The 23,552-nt window shown below is 38.9% G+C and overlaps 1 protein-coding gene across 8 annotated transcripts in view; it reads right to left on the bottom strand.

Annotated features, from left to right (window-relative positions):
• Positions 1-10,830: 10,830 nt before the first annotated feature.
• CDKAL1 (CDK5 regulatory subunit associated protein 1 like 1) overlaps positions 10,831-23,552 on the bottom strand; it is a 413,904-nt gene continuing 401,182 nt past the window's right edge. For all 8 annotated transcript variants that reach the window (XM_054060495.1, XM_054060500.1, XM_054060494.1 and 5 more), the window contains one exon: positions 10,831-14,968. In XM_054060495.1, the coding sequence (XP_053916470.1) occupies positions 14,765-14,968 (204 nt within the window). In that variant the 3' untranslated portion in view covers positions 10,831-14,764. The remainder of the gene's footprint in view (positions 14,969-23,552) is intronic.

The raw sequence follows: 23,552 nt of genomic DNA, 5'->3' as shown, positions 1-23,552 counted from the left end.
GCTCAGAAAGATAACTATTTTTAAGTAATCACATGCAGTTCTCATTACACAAAACTCAAGTTGGTTTTGCATTTGATTTGGTCTGGGTAGAAAAGGCTGTAAAGTTGGTATGTTCTGCTGACCCACAAACTAGCAGATCAGTTCAGGTATTATGCACAGCCAACAACTCCTCCAACCCCCCAGATGCCCTAAGTGCATTCAAGGTATGCTTTTAAGGCTTATTTCTCTTGTAGTTTCTGTCTCCAACTTCCTATCCTTCAAGTCTCTTAATTCTTGGCACCTCCTGCCTCATTAGGTATGGGAGCCCAATGTCTGAAGGAGGGATCAAGGCACTGTTACTGTAAATACCTGGAAGTCAGTATGATGACTGGTTACTTGAACTTACTCAAAAGTGTTACTGTGTATTATTCAAAGTCTGTTGACATGGATCAGCATTATATTACACAAAATGATGTAAAAGCAAGCAGAAAGAAAGTTTCTGTTGCTGACAGCTTATTCTTTTAAACCTGGAAAGTGATAAGCTAAGTGGTACATCTCCAGGTCACAGCAACCTTCTCTAACAGTATGAACTATGACGATAATTTTCTCATATCTAGCAGTTTAAGGAAAATGAATTTGCTTCTTTCTCTATTTTCAGCATCATATAGTAATAAGCCAATAAATGTCCATAGCCCACAAACATGCTTGTAATGTGGAACAGCTGAAGTACTTGATAAAGCATCTGATGACTTATGCATAATGTAAGTAATACATTTTCCATTGTAAGCTTTAAAAATGAAGCCATATTGCTGAAACAGAGAATGATGTAGATGACATACATGACTAGAAGTCCAGGCCTTCCTCTCAAACAAACCTCTTACTGCTGTTGAGTTTTACAAAATCCCATGAGCTGTGAAGGACATGAATTGTCCCTGCGACCTGAGATTCTGCAGGATGCTGTTAACAAGATAAATACATTAGGTTTTGCAAACTCTGAAAAGTGGGATTGGAATGTATTAGCCCAAGAGGATTTTCCAGAAGGAGGTTAGAGTACTGCACTGCAGCAGGGTCTGAAGAAAAGGTCGACCTTGTTGTCCTGTTAAGTTATATATCTTTCCAAGAGTGAGAGGAAGGGAAAAATTACTTCAGAAATTATATGATATGGTTAGTTTCTTTCAGCTGTAACATGTGAAGTCTGAGTATTTCACCTAAGTGAAACATTGTCTGAAAAAAGCACTTTTGGGAGGCTTTTTCAGTAAATTGTTTTTCCATGTCTTTCTCAAGAGGAGTTCCTAGTACTTCTTAAGACCTGGCATGGAAGTCCCCAGGTACATTGATACGTTCAGTATGTATGACTATAAGAAGCTACAGAAGGCTTTTTTCTGTGGAAACTTGAGTACCTGAGGCAACAACTGTTCTCTAGTTTTGAAACTAAGCAGACACTTTTGCTTGTGTTTGCTCCTAAGGGAAAGTAATGTGACTATCATAAGGCTGTGAGTGACATCCATTTTAAAAGACATTGCTTTGAATCAACAGAAAAGTGAGTAGGAAAATTCTTCTGTCTGGAAATCTAGTTCTCAGCTGATCGTTTATGTGTTGATATTCATTCTTTCCAAGTAAACAAAGTAATAAGCTCTTCTTATGAGCCAAGTGAATCAACATTAGTGGAATGAAAATCATTCTTCTACATAATTGTTCTTCCCTTACCTCAAAGACCTTAGAAAAAGGCCAGAAAAGCCACTTACGAAAAAAAATATGGCTGCAGTGACCTTATAAATTAAAACAAAAGGAGTGATAAAATAATGGTGAGAAAGGATTTTATCTTCCATTTTTTTTAAAGTACGTGCAAGGTTTTGAAATTGTCTCAGAAAGAATCCCATATTACAATGGATATTTGCAAAGAAAAAATTATCAAAAACATGCTTTAACTGTTTGGTAGGCAGAAGAAATAAGAAATCAGCACATGTATGGAAAAAATACAGAGAAATTAATATTAAAAAGAAAAATAACTTTGCATGCAGTTCTGGTGCTGCCTCTGTATGCCAGGAATCTAGTCACTGTAGGAATCCTTGAGTCAGATAAATCCAACTTCAAAATAAGAGGGAAGCAGGCTCTTAAATCACTTTGCTACACTGAAATTAAACAAGCCCTCTCAGTTCTGCCTTCAAGATTGTCTCATTCTACTAACAATCTCCAGCAGTAACTGCTGTCTACAGAGCCTCACGCTAAGCACAGACATCGACAAGTCACTAAAACTCACCCAACTGTATTTGAAGTAGATGCCAAACAACCACCACAACAATTAAGTCTGTCCGTGAGTGATTTTTTATTGTCTGCAATATAAAAGTCAATAAAGGTCCCAGATATTGGTAAAGTGCCATTTATAGCAGACACAACAAAAGGGAGAATTCACACTGCACAAGTGCAGGACAACAAAGAGAAGTGTTCCTCCTCCTAAGGCTAAGGGGGAGAGAACTGTCCTTCCGAAACCTTATGAGATTAGATGGCGTTTTAAGATGCCAAACTGTTTAGCATGGTTCTGCTCCAATTCTGTGACAGCTAATTATGGAGGACATTACATACAAATCATCTGTGTAATTCAAGAATAGGACAAGGCTTTTTATTTCCTGAATGAATATACCACTGCAACAAGCAGTGGTATAACATACATCAGGAAGAATTTTCTAGTTTGTTTTATTTTTTTTTGGCTAGCAACATAAGTAACTTCAGTGTTTGCCAAACTCCATGATCACTGACCTTCCGTGAAGAACTGTTTCAGCCTAATTCAGTAACAATGCCAATGACAGCCAAAGCAAAGATCACCTGCTCACTTGCACTGTTGTGCTCTTCTGTAATATCTGATCAGCCTGCTGGCTACTATTTTAGCCCTTACGTCTAAGGCAACTCCTGTTCTTAAAATGGAAATTAAAATCATCATCTTTATAGCACTAAAAATTAAAAATCTGTAGGCTACTCAACAGCTTATCTTCAGCCCCACCATAGGCCCAAACTCCTGAAAACCTGTAAAGTCCCCTGGAAAGCCTGCACACCCCAGCTTCACCTAGTCCCACTCCAGCCTCAGGTATCTGCAGTCTTCCAACTCACTATTTCCACATCCACCAGGTCACCTACAACACGTGTGTTGGGTTAGGCATAGGTACGTAACTGTGTTTCTGTGGAATTTGCTCAAGTAAACGACAGAAAGCTTATGGCAGCATTAGGTTTTTAGGCTGGCTGTGGAAGGAAAAATGATACCTTATCTGGCATAAAGCCTATTGGTGGAAAGCTAACTCCTCAACATATTTTGATCTAGCAGAGTGAGTAAGTTTACATGAGCTCTGTGCTTTGTATTTTTACTGTACCACCAAAACATGGTCAGAGAGTACACAAGTCTTATCATTACTGACTCCTTATCTTCAAAATCTTCTACATGTATTTGATCCAAGTTCTTTAAGCACCCACTCAGTGCATGCAATCCTGACCTCCCAAGTCTGGTGATATTTACACACCATAGAAACAATGGAGCCATTTGTCTTGCAAGCAGGGCTGGGCACGGGGGAGACAGCTCTCTCCCCCTTGCGGGCCCCAGCTGGGGCAATTATTTGAAGAAATCAAAATGACTGAATTTCAGAGCCTTAGAACAAGACACAATGTCACTTTTTTAACCTTACTTTCCTCTTCCTAAACTCAGGCAAGATTTCTCAAGCCTCTGATTACAGAATAAATTGGAGAAAGAAAAAAATATACCAGAATACATACATAAACAATGTATATGCTCTTAAATGACTGCAAGCTAATCCATGGGAAAGACTTATAAAAAACATAGTGTTAGAAATAGCAGGATACCTGTAATACTCCATTAAGGATACTGACGACAAACAGTTTTTTTCCCTGGTGTTTTACCATTTAAATGTCCAGTCACTTGCTTTCTACACACTTTGCAGCAGTGGACAGAAGGTCAAGCAAAGACCATTTCTATTCTTACGCACTTCCACTAAGTTCTCACTGAATGCCATTGTGTTCATAAATTGCTCCCAAAAAACAAATTTGCATTTAATATTAACCCAGTGCAAGTACAGCTTTTCTGCCTTTGCATCAATTGTTTTTTTTAAAGATTCTTTCATCATAAACATGATAGAAACTTTTGGAATGTATCCCTTGAAATGGCCTGCTGAGTTTTTGCTAACATTTGGTAAAAAATGTCATGAGAGCCTTTAATGGAAGTTAACATTTTTTTGCATGTGTCATACTAAAAGTCTTCAAAGCAGAAGTTTATAACAAAGACTTAAAGTGACTTTAAAGCTTCAAGTGCTTTTCTAGATATCTGCTTTATGTTTGCTGACATTGCTGACTGCCCTGAATTTGGCTGGTTCTGACCAGATCTCAGCACAAAGGCAAACTGAAATGACGCAGAACTTACTTTTTTCCTTTGTACTTCCTTAACAAATAGATATTCAGTAGCATGTGCATAAGGAAAGTAATGCGACATAAGAAAAGAATCTCCAAAACCACAACCAACCCAAACCACTCACTAACATGCAAGTTGGTTTTTAAAGTGATTTCTACAGCTGACAAAAGGGACAGATTAGGAGTCTGAAACATGAAATCTGTTCTACCCACATAAACAGCACCTCCTGGGAGGCAACCAGCACCTTGTACTTTCATTAAAAAAAAAAAAAAGGAGAAGAAAAGTCATATTATGTATGTGCTTCTAGAGATCAAAAGGAGACTTACTAGCCTAAGGGAAAGATCAGTAATTTTATATGGCCTTTATGATCTAATCCTGAGCTGATCAGAACAGATCACTCAAGTACTGTGAAACCCTATAGTTCAGCTCCATCCTGACTGCCCTGCGGGCCACAACCTTAGCTCAGCAGTTCCTGAGCAACCCTTACCTCTGAAGCTGTCTTGAGGCCTTCAGAAAAGAATTTTATGGCTTTGCTCTACAGCGCTTGCACAACAGTCCTCCATTTTCAGTCACACAATTCCATGGCCACAGACCCTGTAACTGAAATAAAGTGTTGGAACAAGGACCTTTCCAAAGCTGTACTAGCAAGAAGCAGTTCAGCCTGTAAGACTCATGCAATCCTTGACTTTGGCCCAAAGTATGGCTCTCCGGCAGCTCAAGCCAGTGTAAATCAGCCCTTTCCTTGCTACACTGCTCATGCAACATGCACAGCGAGCCTGTTCAGCAACGTGAGCCAGCTCAAAACAAACCCTGTCAAAAGTCTGTTTCGGTTACATGAGCTACCTGAACAGCTACTGGGGCAACCTCACTGCATTACTGCTGGTGGAAGCAAGAGCTGTTAATAGAAGGAGGGAGGACAGAAAGGCCTGTTTGGGACACCACCATCACTCTCTGAGGCTACACTCTGGTTTCTGGAAATTAGCTTCAGTCTATAGGAAATACTGTGACTCAAAAAACCCTGTTTTTGTAAGAGGGCCGTATGAGCTGCAGCTATTGTAGTTTGAAATGAAAGTGTTTAATTAGCCAAAAGCTGAAAGGGACATAAGATTAAAAAAAAAAAAAAAGAAAAGAAAAAGTGAGCAAAATACTATAGTTGGCATTTACATGGAAATAACTCTTAAAATAGCTTACTTTAAAATGGTTGCTTATTTAAAATTCTTCCTTTGCTTAGGCCTATTTATTATTTCAAACTTGTCCCATATTGACAATAACAAGGTATGGAAAGAACTATCAATACCATTCTTTCTACATAAGGCCAGAACATTCGTGTCCCGCCTAACTCTGAAGTGCTTATAAAAAGAGGAGGAAAGTTTTATGCTTGTCAGCAGCCATCACAGCAGCTTGCCTGTACTGCCTTAAACATGAGTAGCACGTCTAGATAATCGAACTCTGACAATCGGAAAATCAGACTAGTTAGTACACTGTCATTTTATTTAAGCAAGGAGACCTTGTCAATTCTATCTGTCAACTGAGTTTGGGCCACATTTTTAAACATGTCAAGAAAATAGAATAAAACATATTCCCTCCATGGAGTAGACTTTCATTTACTTTCCTTGCTTATAAGCACACCATTAGAGACCACAGCACAAGACTGTCCTCACGACTAGACTTTACTACTGAAACTACTCCAGGTCTTTTTCTCAAGCTACTGTTGTGAATGAGAATCACTAGAATTTCAGTTTCATGGATTTCCTGGCAGATAAGACAGTATTTATAGGTTGCCTCAGCTTTCCTGCATTTGCACCAATATGAAGTACAACTGGCGGCAACCCAATTTCAGTATTCATAATTAGATGAGTCAGGAAGCGTGGAAAGAGAAATGAAATAGGCAGCTAATCAACACAAAAATAAATCAGATATTCTGAGCCCAAGAAAGTATTTATATGCTGATGACTCAACTTTTGCAGCGCTGTAGCAGCAAGAACAGGAAATATACTATTGAACCCTCTATGACAACAACTTTGATGTGAAAGGCCAACATAGCTTGTTCTCCCCGCTGTGATTCAGAACGCTGGAACTGTAATCCTGCATTTCTTCAGAATATACTCACAAGAGCTTCTGAGCTCATTAAAGGATATCAGAGAGTAAAAGGCTTCTGCAGGATACATAGTAAAGTAAATGTCTTTCAAAGACTACAGAAAGAAACACAGGTGACAAAAGGCTGGCCCAGAAGCTTTGTCACTGTTTGACATACAACACATCTAAGTCTCAGCCACCTCTACAGCAGCAGACTGCTGTTGCTACAAAGCAGGGAAAGAGAGGAGATCCTCCACCTTCTATAAACTTGTTACGTTTGATAGTGATTCTGCTTCTTGTTTTAAACCTATTAACCCCAAAACAGAGTTTACTTTGAAATACAGCCGATAGCTATTCCAGAAGAAACTTTCCGAACTCAGAAACTACCATTCACTACATCTTTTCATGAATATTTGTACACAGGTATAAGACAGCCACCTCTTCACAAAGTTTAGGACTTCCTCTTATCTGATTTTTGTGGTTTGGTTTTCTTCTTGTGTAGTGGAGGTTCTATGGAGGAGGTGGTGAGAGCAATGTATAATACTACCGTTCGTCAGCAGATGTATATTGGAGCAAGGCTATGAAATTGTGTCTTCTTGATTTTAATGTCACTGTAATTTGGTAGAAACTGAAAATTTATCAGCGGATTTAAATTAATCAGCTTCAACAATTTTCAGTATGCAATCCTGGTAAATTTGTACATAGAGATAGTAAATATAGCAAACTGACAGCCAGGTAGGCTTGATTTTCTTGATCCTCTTAGTAGTGCTCCACAAACACCACCTGAAAACTTTGCGTTTACGTTCAAATCAATATGAAAATGAATCCCATCCCCGTACAAGTCAGGTGGCAGCTGATTCAGGCTCACAAGCGATGCAAAAACCCACAAACAAGCCTCATCCTAATAATAGAAGTGTAAGAAGTGAATGATTTTGTTCACTGTTATAGGTTTTGGGAACAAAAACGTGTTTGCAGAAAAAAAATTCCTAAGAAAACCAAACCGAGAAGAGGAAGTCTCTTTTTTTTTAGAGCTAAAGGACAAGAAGTACAGAAAGTTCATATTTGTAGCAAATAATTTCTTTTTCACAGAGCTAGTTGTTAGGTTCTGCTTAATCCTGCTGGAGACTGTCGTTCAGATTGCCCTTTCTGCCTACTAAACAGTCCAAGCAGGACAGAAGCAAACTAAGGGTGCTGCAACATAAGCAAGCTGCTATCTGTCCTTTTTTAATATTACTGTAATACATGGAGATTAAGCTGTCCCGTGAGAGTGAACATCCTTCTCTCTGTCCTTGGTTATCTGTGTGGTTGAATCGGTAACTTGCTCACCTGTTTCCTTTTGCCATCTCATACTAATACTCTGCAGATCATGTCACACATGGCCCTTTATTATCTCTTCTATAGAGATCTTGTAGTTAATGATTGCTGGATGTTGACTTTTATGGCTCATAAAGTCACTAGCGGATATCAAATTTAATACGTTCAGCTGACATCGATGATGTATTTTATGTATTGCTTTGAATTACTGGATTTTTGGGGTCTGAAGGACTAAAGCAGAAGAGTCCTTCTAATGCTACTTACTAGCAAATGGTAGTTTCTGATTTAACCCAAAGGCTATGGAAACCATCCACTACACAGTTAAAGCAGAGACACTGCAACACAATACCTTCCAAGCAGAACACCTCTTACGGGAGAAGCAGCATTCTTGTTCTCAGGGAAACAGCCAGACTAACACCTATCCTCTGAAGGCACATCATCTTCCATAAAACAAAATAAGCTGCTGATAGCTTGGGTGAAGCAGCTGGAAGAATGTACAAGAGAGAATGCAGCTTTACAGGGAAGGAATGGAAAGGAGGTACTTAAAAAACAAATAGTAGAAGCTTGCAATCATTAAATAGCATGTATTTACTGAATGCCATTGGACTGAGCAAGTTTCTTTGCCAGTCACAGTTCACCCATTTTACCTACCTTGCAATAAGAAATGCAATGCTTTGAAAAAACCAGGTGATAGGTGACAAGTCATTGAAGCACCCCCTCCATAAAACTGTGTGTGCCCAGCTTGTAGTCAGAGGCAGAGACGAGCCGAACTGCTCTTCTCTGACTGTGATACTGGTGTGCAGTAACTACTGTGGTGAAGCAGACTGCCCTAACACACCACAGCAATCCCAAAAGTTACAAGAAGTTGGGAAGGTTGTCTGTCCAGCAAAGCCTTCCAAGCACCTTAGAACAGCTTTAGGCTTCAGATTATGCTACACTGAGATCCTAACCATGCAAAGGCAAACTTAGCATGATGCCATGATTTTGTGACGTTAGCCTCTGTCAGACCTCCAACTCACATTATATGTCAAACAAACATGTCCCTTTTTTGATGCAGTGTATAATCTCCAAGCTTCTCCTGTAATCCATAACCCATTGCCAACTAACCATTTGTAAACCAGTCTCCACGAACACCATCAAGGAAGGGAGTAGACGCAATATTTTATGCTCAGTTGAGCACAACTAGCCTGTTCTCACACTCCAATGACAGATGGAACATTTAAAGCATGCAAGTGTAGGCAAAAATCAGCATTGCACTGGTCACCAGCATGGAATTTAACTCCATTACCTACAACTAGCATTCAGCAAGCCATCCAAGACAGACTGTGCTCTATAAAACACGAATTTAACACCACTTTTCAAGAGGAACAGCTAACATTGCTAAATAGTTTCCAAGGAAATAAAGATTGTCAAAAGATACTTAAGTATTATTCTTTCTCCATTCATGGGACAATTCACACACTTTGCCTGTCCCCCACAGTGAAAAAAAGTGCTAAATCACCGCAATCAAAAGCAGACTTTCCCCCCTCTTGATCTGCTTTGGTTCCTGGAAGGTAGGTTAAGTGTTTAGGAAAAAGAAGGTGCAAAGAAGATACTTGGGATGTCACTGTGTGGTATCCAGCTTCCTTCTGAACTGCCACTGCATTTCTCTGATGATGCAGCTACTAAACAACACCCTTTTCTATTTAAACCTAACTAGTCTCAGTTGGGGGCTTTTTAATTTTTTTTTCTTTCCTCTCACCCTTTCCTCTCCTTTTTTGTTCAATAGTAGCTTTCTGCACTATGGAGGGATTGTGATATCTGGAAGTCGTGTGTTAATAACTAGGACTTTATGAAAAACTTAAACTCTGACTTCAATTTGCCCCTGTACATTTAATTTAGTCACTCTGGATTCTTCCAGCAGTACTTATGAAATGCGGTGTACTCTGAGTGATAGAACAAGTGGGAGCAACTAACGATTACAGGTGGAAGAAGACAAGGATAAAGAAGACAGACCTTATAATCTATTTTAGCTGATGATGTAGCTCTCATATTTTGGAACAAGAGTTTCTCATGCTCTTTGATCCTCACACCACGTTCATCAATGGACCACGTCCTTACCTTCCCCTTTTCTATTTTCCTTTCCTAAGAGGATCACATGGGAACTTAAACACCTTAACTAACTGTTCTTTAAACTCCTGATAAAGGAGATCTGAATGAAAAGTGAGTTAGGAAGTAGAGAGAAGTCTATGCACAGATGGTGAAAAGGTGTCATAGAGAGGTGTTGAAAGCAGAAACAAAGAGATCTGAAGATATGTCCTGCCATCAACCTGACTAGCTATTTGACTGGAACAGAGGCCCCTCTGTGATGTTTCAAATGCCCAACTTGTCACTACATAGTACAAAGACATCTACAGTGTAAATATGGATCCAAATCCATAACCATAGCTTCCTAAGAGATAGTTAACAGGCTTTGGGATACCAGCAGTTGCAGGGACATGATTATTTGTTACATTTCTTTTTTCACATGGTTTCTTTAAAACTAAGATAGAACTGCTCATAATTCGTCTCCCCTTCACTAGCTCCCAAAGCATCTTCATTTAAAGAAAAAAGCATTCACTTCAAAGTTAAGCACACGCATGAATGAAATATTAAATATGCAACTAAAAGACACCTAATGATATTTGCACAAATACTTTCCAGCAATCATTCTAATTTTAATTATCTTGTGGATGAACCCTGCCTCTGAACAAGTCAAATGGTGTTTTGCAGTCTGTCCCTAATCCTGTGGGCTACCTCTCCTAGTTCAAATATGCTTTGCAGCTTTCGCACTAGTATTTTTGATTTTGCACCCCAGCTTTACAGCTTCTCATTTTTTCCTCTGTTTATGATTTCCAAATGGTCTTTGTTCCAGTCTATACAATCAAACACAGTGCAGTCAAAATAAAACGTGGTATATAAATATGTGAAAATAAAATTTGAGAAAGTCGCAAGCAATTATTCCAGCAAAAAAATACTGCCTGCTCAAAAATACATAAAGATTTTAATAAGCCTCACACAAACACATCCTACTCATACCTCCAAATTGTCAGAGCTCTTGCATAAGACTTCTTTTATATTTGTTTTAGTCCCTTAAGTTACATACATGTTAAAGTTAAAAAGATAGACTTGTTAGTAACACACAAATGTTCATAGACATAACATCTTTACAGATATCTTCTGTGAGCAGATCAAGCCACCCTCCATATGTATTCAAACATAGTGGACGGCTGGAGTTTTTAAGTTGTCAGATCTGTGTCTGGGTAAGAGGGGCTCTATTTTCACTCTTCAAGCAGCAAGAGATTAGCAGCTTGAAATCACTTTGACAGTTTCAGTTACTCTATTGCATACCGCAGGGAATTTTAATTCCAACCTGTGAAATTGTAATTGCTTCTCAAGAAGAGCGGAAGGATTCTGGGTAATGGCCACAGCCAAGCTCAATGTCAGAGTTGCCAGTTGCTGCCACTTCACATATTACTTGCTGTTATTCAAAAATCACTCCAGCTTTCCATATGGGAAGTTGAACTGGAGAGTGAAACTAAATTAACAGAAACTGTCAGATGTTCAGAGATGTGCAGATAATGATGTGACAGAGGTGGATGAACTCTCCTCAAAAGGTACCTTCTCCTTTTTTTCCTCTCTCCTACTTCATAGAACAAGCTTTACATAAATCACTTCTTTTATTTCATATTCTTTTTCTAATCAAGTATACCAGTCATAGAAAGCTACAATGAAAACATGAAATTATGAAATCCTCCAGCATCCAAACCCATGCACAAGCAGGACATTAAAAGTGTGCACTTACTGCTGTTCAGAAGGGATTTAAGATGTCTTTGCTGTTCAAGCCTTGTGGTTTGCAAGATTCCTCACTGAAAACAGCCAAAGGGAACTCAAGAGCTACCACAGACGTTTAAGAAAAACACTTGAGGCTTCCTTGGTAGCTTGCATCGAATGCAGATTGTTTGTTAGCAGACACATTCTCTAGTGATGAGTGTGTTCATCCACGTGTAAGAGTGAGATCAAACGACCATGGGGAAACTTCTCCTGCAATGACCTCACTAACTTGAAGTGCAGTAGATTTCTCACCCCCCCGATGGCTTGTAAAGAAAGAATACTTGGTGGAAGTAGGCCTCGAACATAATGCCAATGTAAAAATTAAAAATGCCACCTGGCACAGCAATTAGAAGCATTCAGGGAGCCAAATGGGAGCAAAAATCACAGATCAAATGTGTTCGGATGAACCTGTCCAATGAAGTAAACAATACTTCTAAAGTTCACTAATACCCTCACTGAGGTTTTCCAGTTTTCAACAGTAGCCCCAGGCAGGGTGTAGTTCAGGTTTTGCCTGAAGGTCCAGATGAGCTGTTTGACCAGAACTGACTTGTTCAGCTCATTGGCTTTGAAAGCTTTAGTTGCAAATCGACAGAAACAAATGACAAACACTCTCCTGCTCTATAACACAAGGTGTCAAAAAACCCTCTCAAAATCTAAAGGAAGATAATAAAACACTTAATAAACAACCGCTCCTACTTATCAGATTAAAGCTCAGTTTAAGAATATACTGCTTCGGTGGGCAATGTCATTTACATAGTCTTCTTCAGCCTCTTTGTGTATATTGCATATTTCTAAGAAAATAAGCTGGTCCCATTAAAAAAAACGATGCACAGAATCTAAATTGCCAGCTTCGTAAATCTCTGTAACAGCTGATGCAATGAGTCTGTAATTGCTATGATTAGATAAGCTAGAGTGGCTGACAGAGAGAGTGCTAGAGGCATTGAACGTATTTCCATAGTTTTTACCCATCAGATGCAAAAAATTGGCTCAGCTATAATGATTTTGTCAACTCATAGTTTTCCTGAGAATCTTGTGGTATGTGGTACTTTCCTGAAAAATTCAGCTCCCAGAGACAAGTGGTTTTTTTTGAGAATATCACATTTGTTAAAAATGTAAATTATTGATTGTTACATATTCCTTGTTGTAGAGAAAAGCCTGAAAAAAAACCCAAATAGAAGCAAATTAAGAGCACAGTTTTGTTGTTGTTTTTTTTAAATCTCATGAATTTTGAGTCTTGGCTCATGAGTTTCAGAGGTTGCAATAAGAAATATAACATTCAAGTGACTAAAGTAATTACACACCTAATTTCCTGAAGACAGTTACATTTGTTGTTATAATTTACAAGCTGTACTGAAAGCATCATGGTGGAACTTCCTGATTAATTGCCTGTAACTAGTATGAATGCTCAGTCTACAGAGTACAAATCATTCTTCCTAGAGAATTATTTATTTGCATTGTGGAGCCACTGTACCAGTTTGGGCCAGGACAGGCTTAATTTTCTTGCTTTTAGCTGATATGGGCTGTGTTTTGGATTTGTGGCCCCACTTGGGGATGTTTTAGTTAGGGCTGAGCAGTGCTTGCACAGCATCAAGTCTTTTTTCCGCTTCTCACACTGTCCCACCAACAAGTAGGCTGGAGTTGTACAAGAAGCTCAGAGGGGACACAGCTAGGACAGCTGATCCCAACTGACCAAAGGAATATTCCACAACATATGGCATCACACTCAGCATTTTAAAGCTGGAGGAAAAGAGGAAGAAGGGGGAAGCACTTGGAGTGATGGTGTTCCTCTTCACAAGTCACAGGTGATGAAGCCTTGCTTTCCTGGAGATAGCCGAATGCCTGCATGCCAATCTGAAGTAGTGAATGAATTAATTGTTTTGCTTTGCTTGCATGCATAGCTTTTGATTTACCTATTAAACTGTCTTTATTTCAACCCACGAGCTTTCTCACTTTTACCCTTCTGATTCTTGCACCCATCCAACTGGGAGGAGTGAGCAAGTGGCTGTGTTAGCTGCCTACTAAGGCTAAAGCACAATAGCCGTATATGCAGTTCAGCTCTGTCTGTGTTGGGTATGACACAAACATATTAAAAATTAAAAAAAAACAGTTACTGCTCTTAACATTTTTAACAGACTTTGCAAACGGAAGTTTGGATGAAGATCCAGAAAAGTGACAAGTTATGAACCAACAAACAGTATCATGCAGTCAGCAGCTGGCAGAACTGAGTGGAGTCCAGTCTCTGACTGACCAGCACAATCTCAAGATGTGTGGAGATCCCGTCATGACAAAAATGACTTGAAAGAAAATAATCAGAAATTTGCAGTGTGTAAAATAAAACCTCCCCACTAACAGAGCAATACTGTCTTACACACAGCATGACTCAACACACAGCTAATACAAGATTCATGTTTAGTTCTCTGACTATTAAACTGAATCTATAGAGACTGTATTAAACCCATCTTTTAACAGAACTCCACCACAAGAACTCCATCTTCTGATTTAGTGATAAAAAAAAACTTTAAAACTATTTCTATGCAAAAAATAATTCTTGTTGTACTAACAAAGCCCAGTAACTCACTGTGAAGTTGAAGAAGGCAAGATTGCAGGCTAAAAACTCTTCCAGACATGACAACAAAATCAATAGCAACCAATGACAAACTTTAATGGCCCAGCAGTGTTTGATTGTAACGTAAAAAGACACACATCCAACCATCACACTGCATTAAGCAAAATATTTAAGAAAGCTTTAAATGTTCTGCCCATAAAAGATTATCAACATCACTCAATGGAAAGATTTCCTATAAACTTCATGAAATTCCTGCATGCAATTTTACCTGCTAAAGCAGTTATGAAAAAAGTAAGCAATGCAAACATTGCATAATTTTATAAAAAAGAAGAGGAAAGATGCAACAAACTGTTCTGCCAACCAAGCATCTCAAATTTTGGCAAGATAAGTCTCCCTAGAACTTATTAACATTCTCTCCTATGAATGACAGGAAAGGTGAAGGGTGAGTACAAATTATTGCCCAATTTATATTAGCTTTATTTTTTTTTAAAGGAGAATTGTTGATAGAAGTATTTCCTTTGAAGATTTTAAGCAGCAGTTTTATTGTTTTCATAAAAGCCTCATTCAGTTCACAGTCCAGCTTTCAATCCTCCACAGTAAAACATAACAAGAACTGCCAGTAGAGCCAGGCTGACAGACAGTATCTTCAATCCACCTCCTTGTTGCCATGGCAGCTGCAAAGCCATCCACAAGCTGAATGATGTTTTCACTGGGATCTCGGCAGAAGAGCGTGCTTTCCAGTTTGTGCCATTCTGTGGTTCATGTCTGAATACCTGTGAAGAAATGCATGCATTAAGATCGAAACTATTTTATGTATTTCTGATCATACATACCAAATACAAATAAAACCTCTTCTTTATATTGAAGTTCAAATTGATGCCCTTTTTTAAGACGAACCACAATTCAATCTGCACAACATCATCAGGTCATCAGCTTTTCATACAGAAATCTTACCAGTGTTATTTTCAGTCCTTCTAATGAAATTAACTGACAAATCAATGAAGCTGTTAGCAAGAGAAACACATCTCCAGACCTCAAATTCATCAAAGAGAAGTATTTTAAGATTATTTCCTTATTTGTTTGTTTTGACACTATCTCACTACTCTCCCATTTTAGGCTTCTTCAAAAGAAATGTTTAACTGATGATAAAGGGGACCACAACACAACAATTCTTAGCACAGCAGGGCTCTTCCAAAGCCAATCATGGTCTCCTGGTGTGCCAGCTCAGCAGTGCTTGAAAATCCTCCCACACGGCTTTTCCTTTCCTCTGACCCTCAGGAGGCAGCTGAGCTAAAACACTCACCTTCTAGTTCAGCATATTGAATCAGAGTTCCTGCTGTGCCTGCCATTACCATTCTCAACCTGACTGCAAGCACCAAGATCCCTCAGAACATTCGGACTTTTAACTGCAGCACAAGTTACAGACCCCAAGACACTATTTCAGCTGAAAATTCAAGTGGAAAGAGTAAGAAACACTTCTCTCTTGCAACCTCGTTCAGATCTGTGCACTAACATTGTAGATACTAAAAAGTAAAAACATCTATTAAAGCAGTAATCTGGTGACATTTGCGAGAAGTATAAGCGGTAAAGGTGTAATTAAACAAAGGTGTACTGATCTTGCTTCATAAGATTCAGTATTTCTATTCAGTATTTCTGTTCATAATTTGCTTTTTTTCTCCCTCTATTTCAATAATTGCTTAGGAATTCCATGGAGCTCAGCTGAATTTTTAATTAGTTTTAAATTTTTAAGTTAAAAAAGGTTTTTGATTAATCAATTTTATAGCTTTCCCTTTATATTTCATTTAAAATAAGTCAGGGACACAGAAAGTACCTCTTCTGGATAATCTTGTATTTCCAAGTACCTGAAACAAGGTCATATGAAAATACAGACCAGATGCTCGACTCCCTCTTTTACCAAATGTATTTCTGGGCAAACACAAAGAAATTCCAACACTCCAAGAAAGCTGCCTGCCCATGAAAGTGTGACAACACAATTCAAAATGCCTGTAACAGCCTCTTGTTTTCCATTTCAGGAATCAACTTCATTACAGTAATTGTAGAAGGAAAATAACAATTACTACTGCTTAGGTAAGTCAGCATCAAAGGGGCAAATGACAGCCTCGAGTAAGTGCTGTTCTAATATCTGAGGTATTGTTGATTTAGATCACAATTCACGCAGGCAAAGGATTACTGAACAAGTGACCTATGAAATGAGGATGAGTTCTTACATACGTCGTACCCAGAAGACCATAAACCGGGTAAACAGAAGAGAAGGAAACAGGTAAGCAAATTGAGGTGTAGTTCTCTACAGCATAAGGCACTCTAACAACACTACTCAGTCTATATTGTGCAGAGTATGTTAGCTTGATTAAAAACTACAGAACTGCTTCATATTGTTATTAATTAAAATCAACTCCTAACTCCTAAGGCATCTGAAATTTTAGTAACTGGCCACACCTATTTTACCTCCCCAAATCAAAGCTGATCAAACTTTGCCTGCAGAATAAACTGGAAACCATAGAGTATTAAGGATTTTTTAAATATAATTTGCATTTTATTCTTTCTAGACTTCTAAAAACCTTTTCTTTTCTTTGCAGGTCTCACAAATCCCTACCAATCTAAGGTGCATAATTTGTAGTCATGACCCGTTTTTACTTGTACCTTTATTACTAACAGTAAGGCTAGGGTGATTCAAAAGAGTAGATAAAGATGTAAAATATTAATACAACAGAAGACTGATTTCTTCTGATATTTAATTTTCACCAATTCATGGCTGACTACACTCAGACTCCTAACTTCTTATTTAATATTTCTACACAGCCTGATTATTGGTAAAGTCCTGACTATTTAGTTGTACAAGACTTGATACTATCTCTTAGAAAACAGATAAAAAGGGCCAGTACCTCATAAATGAATTTCTAACTTTCTCAATTCTCCTTCTTCACTCTTAGCCTCAGTTCCTCTATACTTCTACCTGGACAACTGGCGGTAGCCAGCAAAACACCCCAAAACAAGTTACAACTTGGGAAGAGTTTTGAGGGACTTTTTTCTCCCCTTTACTAACAGTTAAATACATTACTGTTCAATGCATTCATTCATGTTCCTGTGCAGTAGTTTTCAGTAGTGATTTCACTGTTTCTTCATTTCTGTTTTACAGTTTTTTTTTCTTTCCTACATAACCAAATAATCTCACCTTGGCATGATTTTTGATCACCATTTTTGGCAATCTATGCTGTTTTTTTGCTACCATATGTTTTTCTTAAACCTCTATGGTGACGTGCAATACATACACATTAGGTAGTGATGCATACTGCTAGTAGGATAGAATGGTGAAAGATTTTAGCAAGGTTTACAAAGTTCCAGTGGTGGGGAACACCACTGGCCCCATGGCCAGTTATGCCAGTGTTATTTCATCTGAGTAAGAAAGTCTGTGAAGTTGTGAGCATCACTTCCTTCCTTATTTTACAATATTCCTCATAAATTAGATGACCATACTGATATTCTTCACCATGAAAGTGGTGAGACGCTGGCATAGGTTGCCCATAGGTTGCCCAGGGAAGCTGTGGATGCCCCATCCATGGATGTGTTCAAGGCCAGGTTGGATGGGGCCCTGGGCAGCCTGATCTAGTGGGATGTCCCTGCCCATGTCAGGGGGGTTGGAACTGGATGATCTTTAAGGTCCCTTCCAACCCTAACTATACTATGATACACTAAACCCATTTTTTAAATTTTCTTTCTATAAATGAGAAATACTCTTAGTAATACTGAAACTTACCTGAGTTCGATGTGAAATTCTCACAATTCCACTCTCCTTTTGTTTTCCTTCTATCTTGTATTTTGGACTCTGATGCATTTGTTTCTACTGGCAGTCACATTTTCTAAAGTGCTCAAAACTTACAGATTTTCACAGTATCTCAGATCATATAGGAGACTGTCAAACAAATTAAACCATAAGTTCTTATTTGAATAAATTCATATATGAATGAATCGATGAGGACAAGGCTGAGGTACTTAATGCCTTCTTTGCCTCAGTCTTTAATAGTAAGGGAAATTGTTCCCCCTGTGTACAAATCCAGGAGTTAGAGGAGCAGAATGAGGCTCCCATGATCCAAGAGGAGGCAGTTAGAGACTTGCTTGCCCAGCTAGACACCCACAAGTCTATGGGGCCAGATGGGATCCACCCAAGAGTATTAAAGGAGCTGGCGGATGTCCTTTCCAAACCCCTTTCCATCATCTTCCAGTGGTCCTGGCTGACTGGGGAAGTTCCACTAGACTGGAGGCTGGCTGATATTGTGCCCATCTATACGAAGGGTTGCAGGGAGGATCCAGGGAACTACAGGCCTGTCAGTATGACCTCAGTGCCGGGGAAAGTCATGGAACAGGTGATCTTGAGTGCTATCATGTAGCACATGAATCATAGAATCATAGAATCACCAGGCTGGAAAGGACCCACTGGATCATCGAGTCCAACCATTCCTAACACTCCCTAAACCATGCCCCTCAGCACTTCATCAACCTGTTCCTTAAATACCTCCAGGGAAGGTGACTCAACCACCTCCCTGGGCAGCCTGTTCCAGTGCCCAATGACTCTTTCTGTGAAGAATTTTTATCTGATATCCAGCCTGAACCTCCCCTGGCGGAGCTTGAGGCCCTTCCCCCTTGTCCTGTCCCCTGTCACTTGGGAGAAGAGGCCAGCTCCCTCCTCTCCACAACCTCCTTTCAGGTAGTTGTAGAGACCAATAAGGTCTCCCCTCAGCCTCCTCTTCTCCAGGCTAAACAACCCCAGCTCTCTCAGCCGCTCCTCATAAGACTTGTTCTCCATCCCCCTCACCAGCTTCGTTGCTCTTCTCTGGACACGCTCCAGAGCCTCAACATCCTTCTTGTGGTGAGGGGCCCAGAGCTGAACACAGTACTCAAGGTGCGGTCTCACCAGTGCCAGGTACAGAGGGAGAATAACCTCCCTGGACCTGCTGGACAGGACAAGGGGGAAGGGCCTCAAGCTCTGCCAGGGGAGGTTCAGGCTGGACATTAGGAAAAAATTTTGAGTCACCATTCCTGGACGTGTTTAAGGGACGAGTGGATGAGGTGCTGAGGGGCACAGTTTAGGGAGTGTTAGGAATGGTTGGACTTGATAACCCAGTGGGTCCCTTCCAACCTAGTGATTCTATGATTCTATGATTCTATGAACTACTACTACTATTACCTTGCTAATCTGAACTCTTTAAAGATTTTTCTAATGGATCAAACTGTTCTTATATAGACAAAAAAATCAAAATTTGCAAACTGAAGTGATTTTTTTTAAAGATGTACTTCACAGTTCATTACTTAAAATACTACTGCATTTCTATCTGAAAATGTGTATCTCTTCAGATGACTTTGCCAAATGTTTTCTTTCAATAAAACCAATGAATGTGTTCATCAGATCCTTGTTTTCCAAGAACCATGCTCTAGTTTGCCTCAGAATTCTGGGTAATACCATCATCTTCCTTGAAAATTTCCATCATTACTGTCACAGATGATGCATTTGTAAAATAGGGTACATCTGGTTCCCTGCAACTGAAAGGCTCCTTTAGAAAATGGCAGTCTTTTGTCTCCCCTGCAATTTGTACAACAGCTTTTAAAACCATGATAATCTCTCAGAGACACCTGCAGGTAGATGCCTCTTCCTAAGAGTCTATTGTGCAGCTCTGTAAAATACAGCACAAAGCTCTCAGTGGGAAAAGGAAGAGCTCTGCTAAGCTGAGCGTGTTCTCGATGTCTTAAGCTTGAGCTAAGGACTGAGTGGACAACAGTGAAGTGCCTGTCTAGAATATAATCAGTTCTTACTAACATACAAGTGTCGCTGTGCTAGTGAAAAACATCATATATATATTTTCATTTGGGCAAAATGTCCCTCTGTAGGCTCTGTTTGAAGAACTAGTTTTCAAGTAAAGTATACAGCATCTATTGTAGTGTATATTGTGTGCACAGAGAAGGAGAGGATGAAGTTGCAGAAACTAAAACTAAAATGAGGCCTTCTAGGGTAGACAGGTAAAACACAAGAACTTCTTTGGGCTGTCATATGAGCTTCAGAGTCTGCAATACTGTTGTGCTACATTCTGATATCCTTCCACATACTTTGCTTTGAAAAGCTATCCAAAACACCTGCAGAAAAGATCTTTCATGTTTTGTGGTGAGAGGAGTTCTCCAGTTCTCCACAGAAAAAAAGAGCTCAGAGCTCTTTTATGCACCTTTGGTCTAAAAACCTAGGTGGAGACCAAGATTTCACATTTTGAACTAGCAGTTACACTGGTCCACTCTCTGTGCTCTCACTTGTTAGAAGTATTAATTCTGAAAGGCCCTTATTTGTAACTCTAGATAAGATATTTGCAGTGCATTAGACTTTCAAGGAAATCTTCAAGGTATTTCTGTAATATTCTGAGCTGATGCAACTGGTGGTATTTACTATACACAATTCCTAGTCAGTGCGCAAGAGTTTCTTAAGCTGAGCTCAGAAAACACACTTTTGTAGCTGCAAGACTCAGGAAGATTAGCGTAATTATTCAGTTCAGTGAAATTTAGTACTAAATCCAAAGCCTCTATTACCCTAAAAATATTTGGAGGAAATCTTAAAGTAAAGTAGTTTCCAGAAATATTTGTTTATACTAATTTAAGTCTTGATAGGCCATAAACTTTTTTTTTAGACTTGTTGTTAATAGGGAGCACTGCTTTCACAAAAAAGGACTGTAATTAAGGAAAAGATAGTCTAAGATTTAAACTTATATAGTATTAATCAAAATGAGGGGAGGGAGGGAAATTATCAAACTGAATTGCAAAGACAGACACTTTGAGCTAAGCATCTTGCATTTCCATGGAGGGAGCCTTTCATCTTGTTTTGGCAGCCACAAAGTAAACACAAGACTTTGCTAATAAGGTATAATATAAATTATTAAACCATCTAGTGTATGATCAAATGCATTTCAGATTATTTTTTTAATAATTCTGCCTTGACGACTGCCAGGAGTAATATATTTTGTGTACTTTGCACAGACTCATTGATTGCTGTCTTTCTGAAGCTCTAGCCCCAGACTTAAATTGCCATGTATGAAAGAAATATATAATCACATCAAAACCTAAGCTTTGGCATCTGTCGATCACAGCCTAGCTTTGCGTAAGATCTCATTTCATGTTAGTCAACAAAGACATGAGAGCAACTCTTTAGCTCTGAGCTGAGGTTTTAATTGATTCAAAACATTTCTTACATGCAAATTTCTTTTACGGCTCAGGGGCACTGTTAGAGCTGAAGTGTTAGCTAACTGCTGTGAAAAACTACTTGACTGAGCATATCTGAAGATAAATTAGACTTCTGAATTTTTTAGCCCAACCAAGCACATCTTACACACTTGTACTAACTTGGGTTTAAAAATATGGACTTTTATATAATCATGCACAACAAGTCTGTGTGACAAATTAAAAGAAAACATGTTAAAATATTCATTACATATCCTACTGCGCCATTTGAAACTCTGGGCTATTACACTTTGGAGGCATTTTTCAGATTTAAAAAACAAACAGTTTCTGAAGGTCACATAGATAACATATCCAAAAAATATGTAAATTAAACTTTATTGAAGTTCCAGAAGACACACTTAGTTCTGTAGGTATCAAGAGAGCTCCCTTGATTTATTACTTATGAAATTCTACCCACCTTCTGCAAATATGGATCTTAAAGTAGAAAAAGATTGCTACACAATATATTTTTTTCTAATGGAATTAAAATGATAATTCCCATAAGAAGCATCCCTGTCACCATGTATTCCAATGAACATACAGTGCCATGTTGTTATGGAAAATGCTGTCTGCAGGAATGCTTGTGTCAGATGTTATCAGTTTCTCACCATTCCTAGGAATCCACTGATTACAAATACAAATAAAGTTTACTTACTCATTTTAAGAAATGGGAAACCTCAGAAAAAAAAAAAAAAAAGGAGCCAGGCACTCTTGAAAAGGAATTTCATATTGTTTCTTCTTTTGTATGTATATATACATATGTGTTTGTGTGTGATGTATGATTGTATATTTTAATATATGTGAAGGAAAAGGACTGAGAAGAAGGATAAATTTATTAATTTATCATCAGATATATCAATTTCTCAGTAAATGATCAGAGTCTTAGTAATAATTGCAATTCTTAATCTGTTAACACCACATCAGTACCACTTGAGTTATAGCAAGAAAATAAATTAATTAAAGCATCTTGCAAAAAGCTGTAGTCTAAAACTGTTTTACTGTCTATCATAGGATCCTACAGTAATTCAGGCTGCATCTGGCCCATCCTCCTGCTCAAAGAAGGGTCAGCTATGGCTTAGGTTGTTCAAGGATTTAATTAGCTGGGCTTTGAAAACCTCCAGGGATGAAGACTCCATAGCCCTCATGGGGAAGATGTTTCTCTTCATGTGTAGTCTGAACCTCTCATTTCACCTTATCCGCATTGTCTCTCACCCTCCCATGTGCACCACTGTGAAACGCTTGGCTTGGTCTTCTCAATAACCTTCCCATAGACACTGAGGGGTTTCCGTTAGGGTTTTCTGAAGCCATGCCTTCTCCAGGCTTGAACAGTCCTGGTCCCTCAGGCTCTCCTCACAGGCCAAGTGCTCCAGCCCTTAAACATCTCTGCGCTGAACCCCTTTGAGTTACCAATTCCTAATTTATATCAAGATCACTACAAATTACCCAGTCAAGTCAGGTCAGCAATACTTCTAGCAGCAGGACCATGGTCAAACAGAAACATAAAACACTTTTAATAAAGGAAGGATATAGAGATTGATCTGACTTAACACTCAGCTGCATTAAATCTAACAGCTAGGTTTGTGACCCCTTCTGGAGAACATCTTTAGCAAGGGCCTACCCCTGACGTGTACAACAAGTCAGGAAAACACTTATTTCCCAGTAACACTTACATGATCTGCCTGATTCCTTTGGTCAGTGTAGAAAAAACCTTTCCCATTACTTAACTACCTCTCACCTTGATTACTATGACAATCTTCTCCTGTCTGTTCTGTTTTCCTTCTACTTCTCCCAATTTCTCTTTTGCATCATCTGACCCACCTCTGCAAATTTCTCCTCCTACATTGACATTAAATTCAAACTTTAATATTCCCATGTAAGAGTATGAAAGAAATCAATTTTCTCTCTGTAAGTTACTGTACCTGAACTTCCCACCATTACAGTAAGTCTCCACTGGAATTTTTCTTGGCAGACATCTCTCCGCTCTCTTCACTCTGTTCATCTACCCACTCCCTTGCCTAATTAATCCTTTTTCCTCCTCCAAATAGTCTTTAAGGGTTCTTCCCTCAATCAGCCCTCAAAATTCATAAT

The sequence above is a fragment of the Cuculus canorus genome, chromosome 2 (genome assembly GCF_017976375.1).
Source record: "Cuculus canorus isolate bCucCan1 chromosome 2, bCucCan1.pri, whole genome shotgun sequence".
Classification (NCBI taxonomy): Eukaryota; Metazoa; Chordata; class Aves; order Cuculiformes; family Cuculidae; genus Cuculus; species Cuculus canorus.
This window is presented reverse-complemented; position numbering and strand designations above follow the sequence as displayed.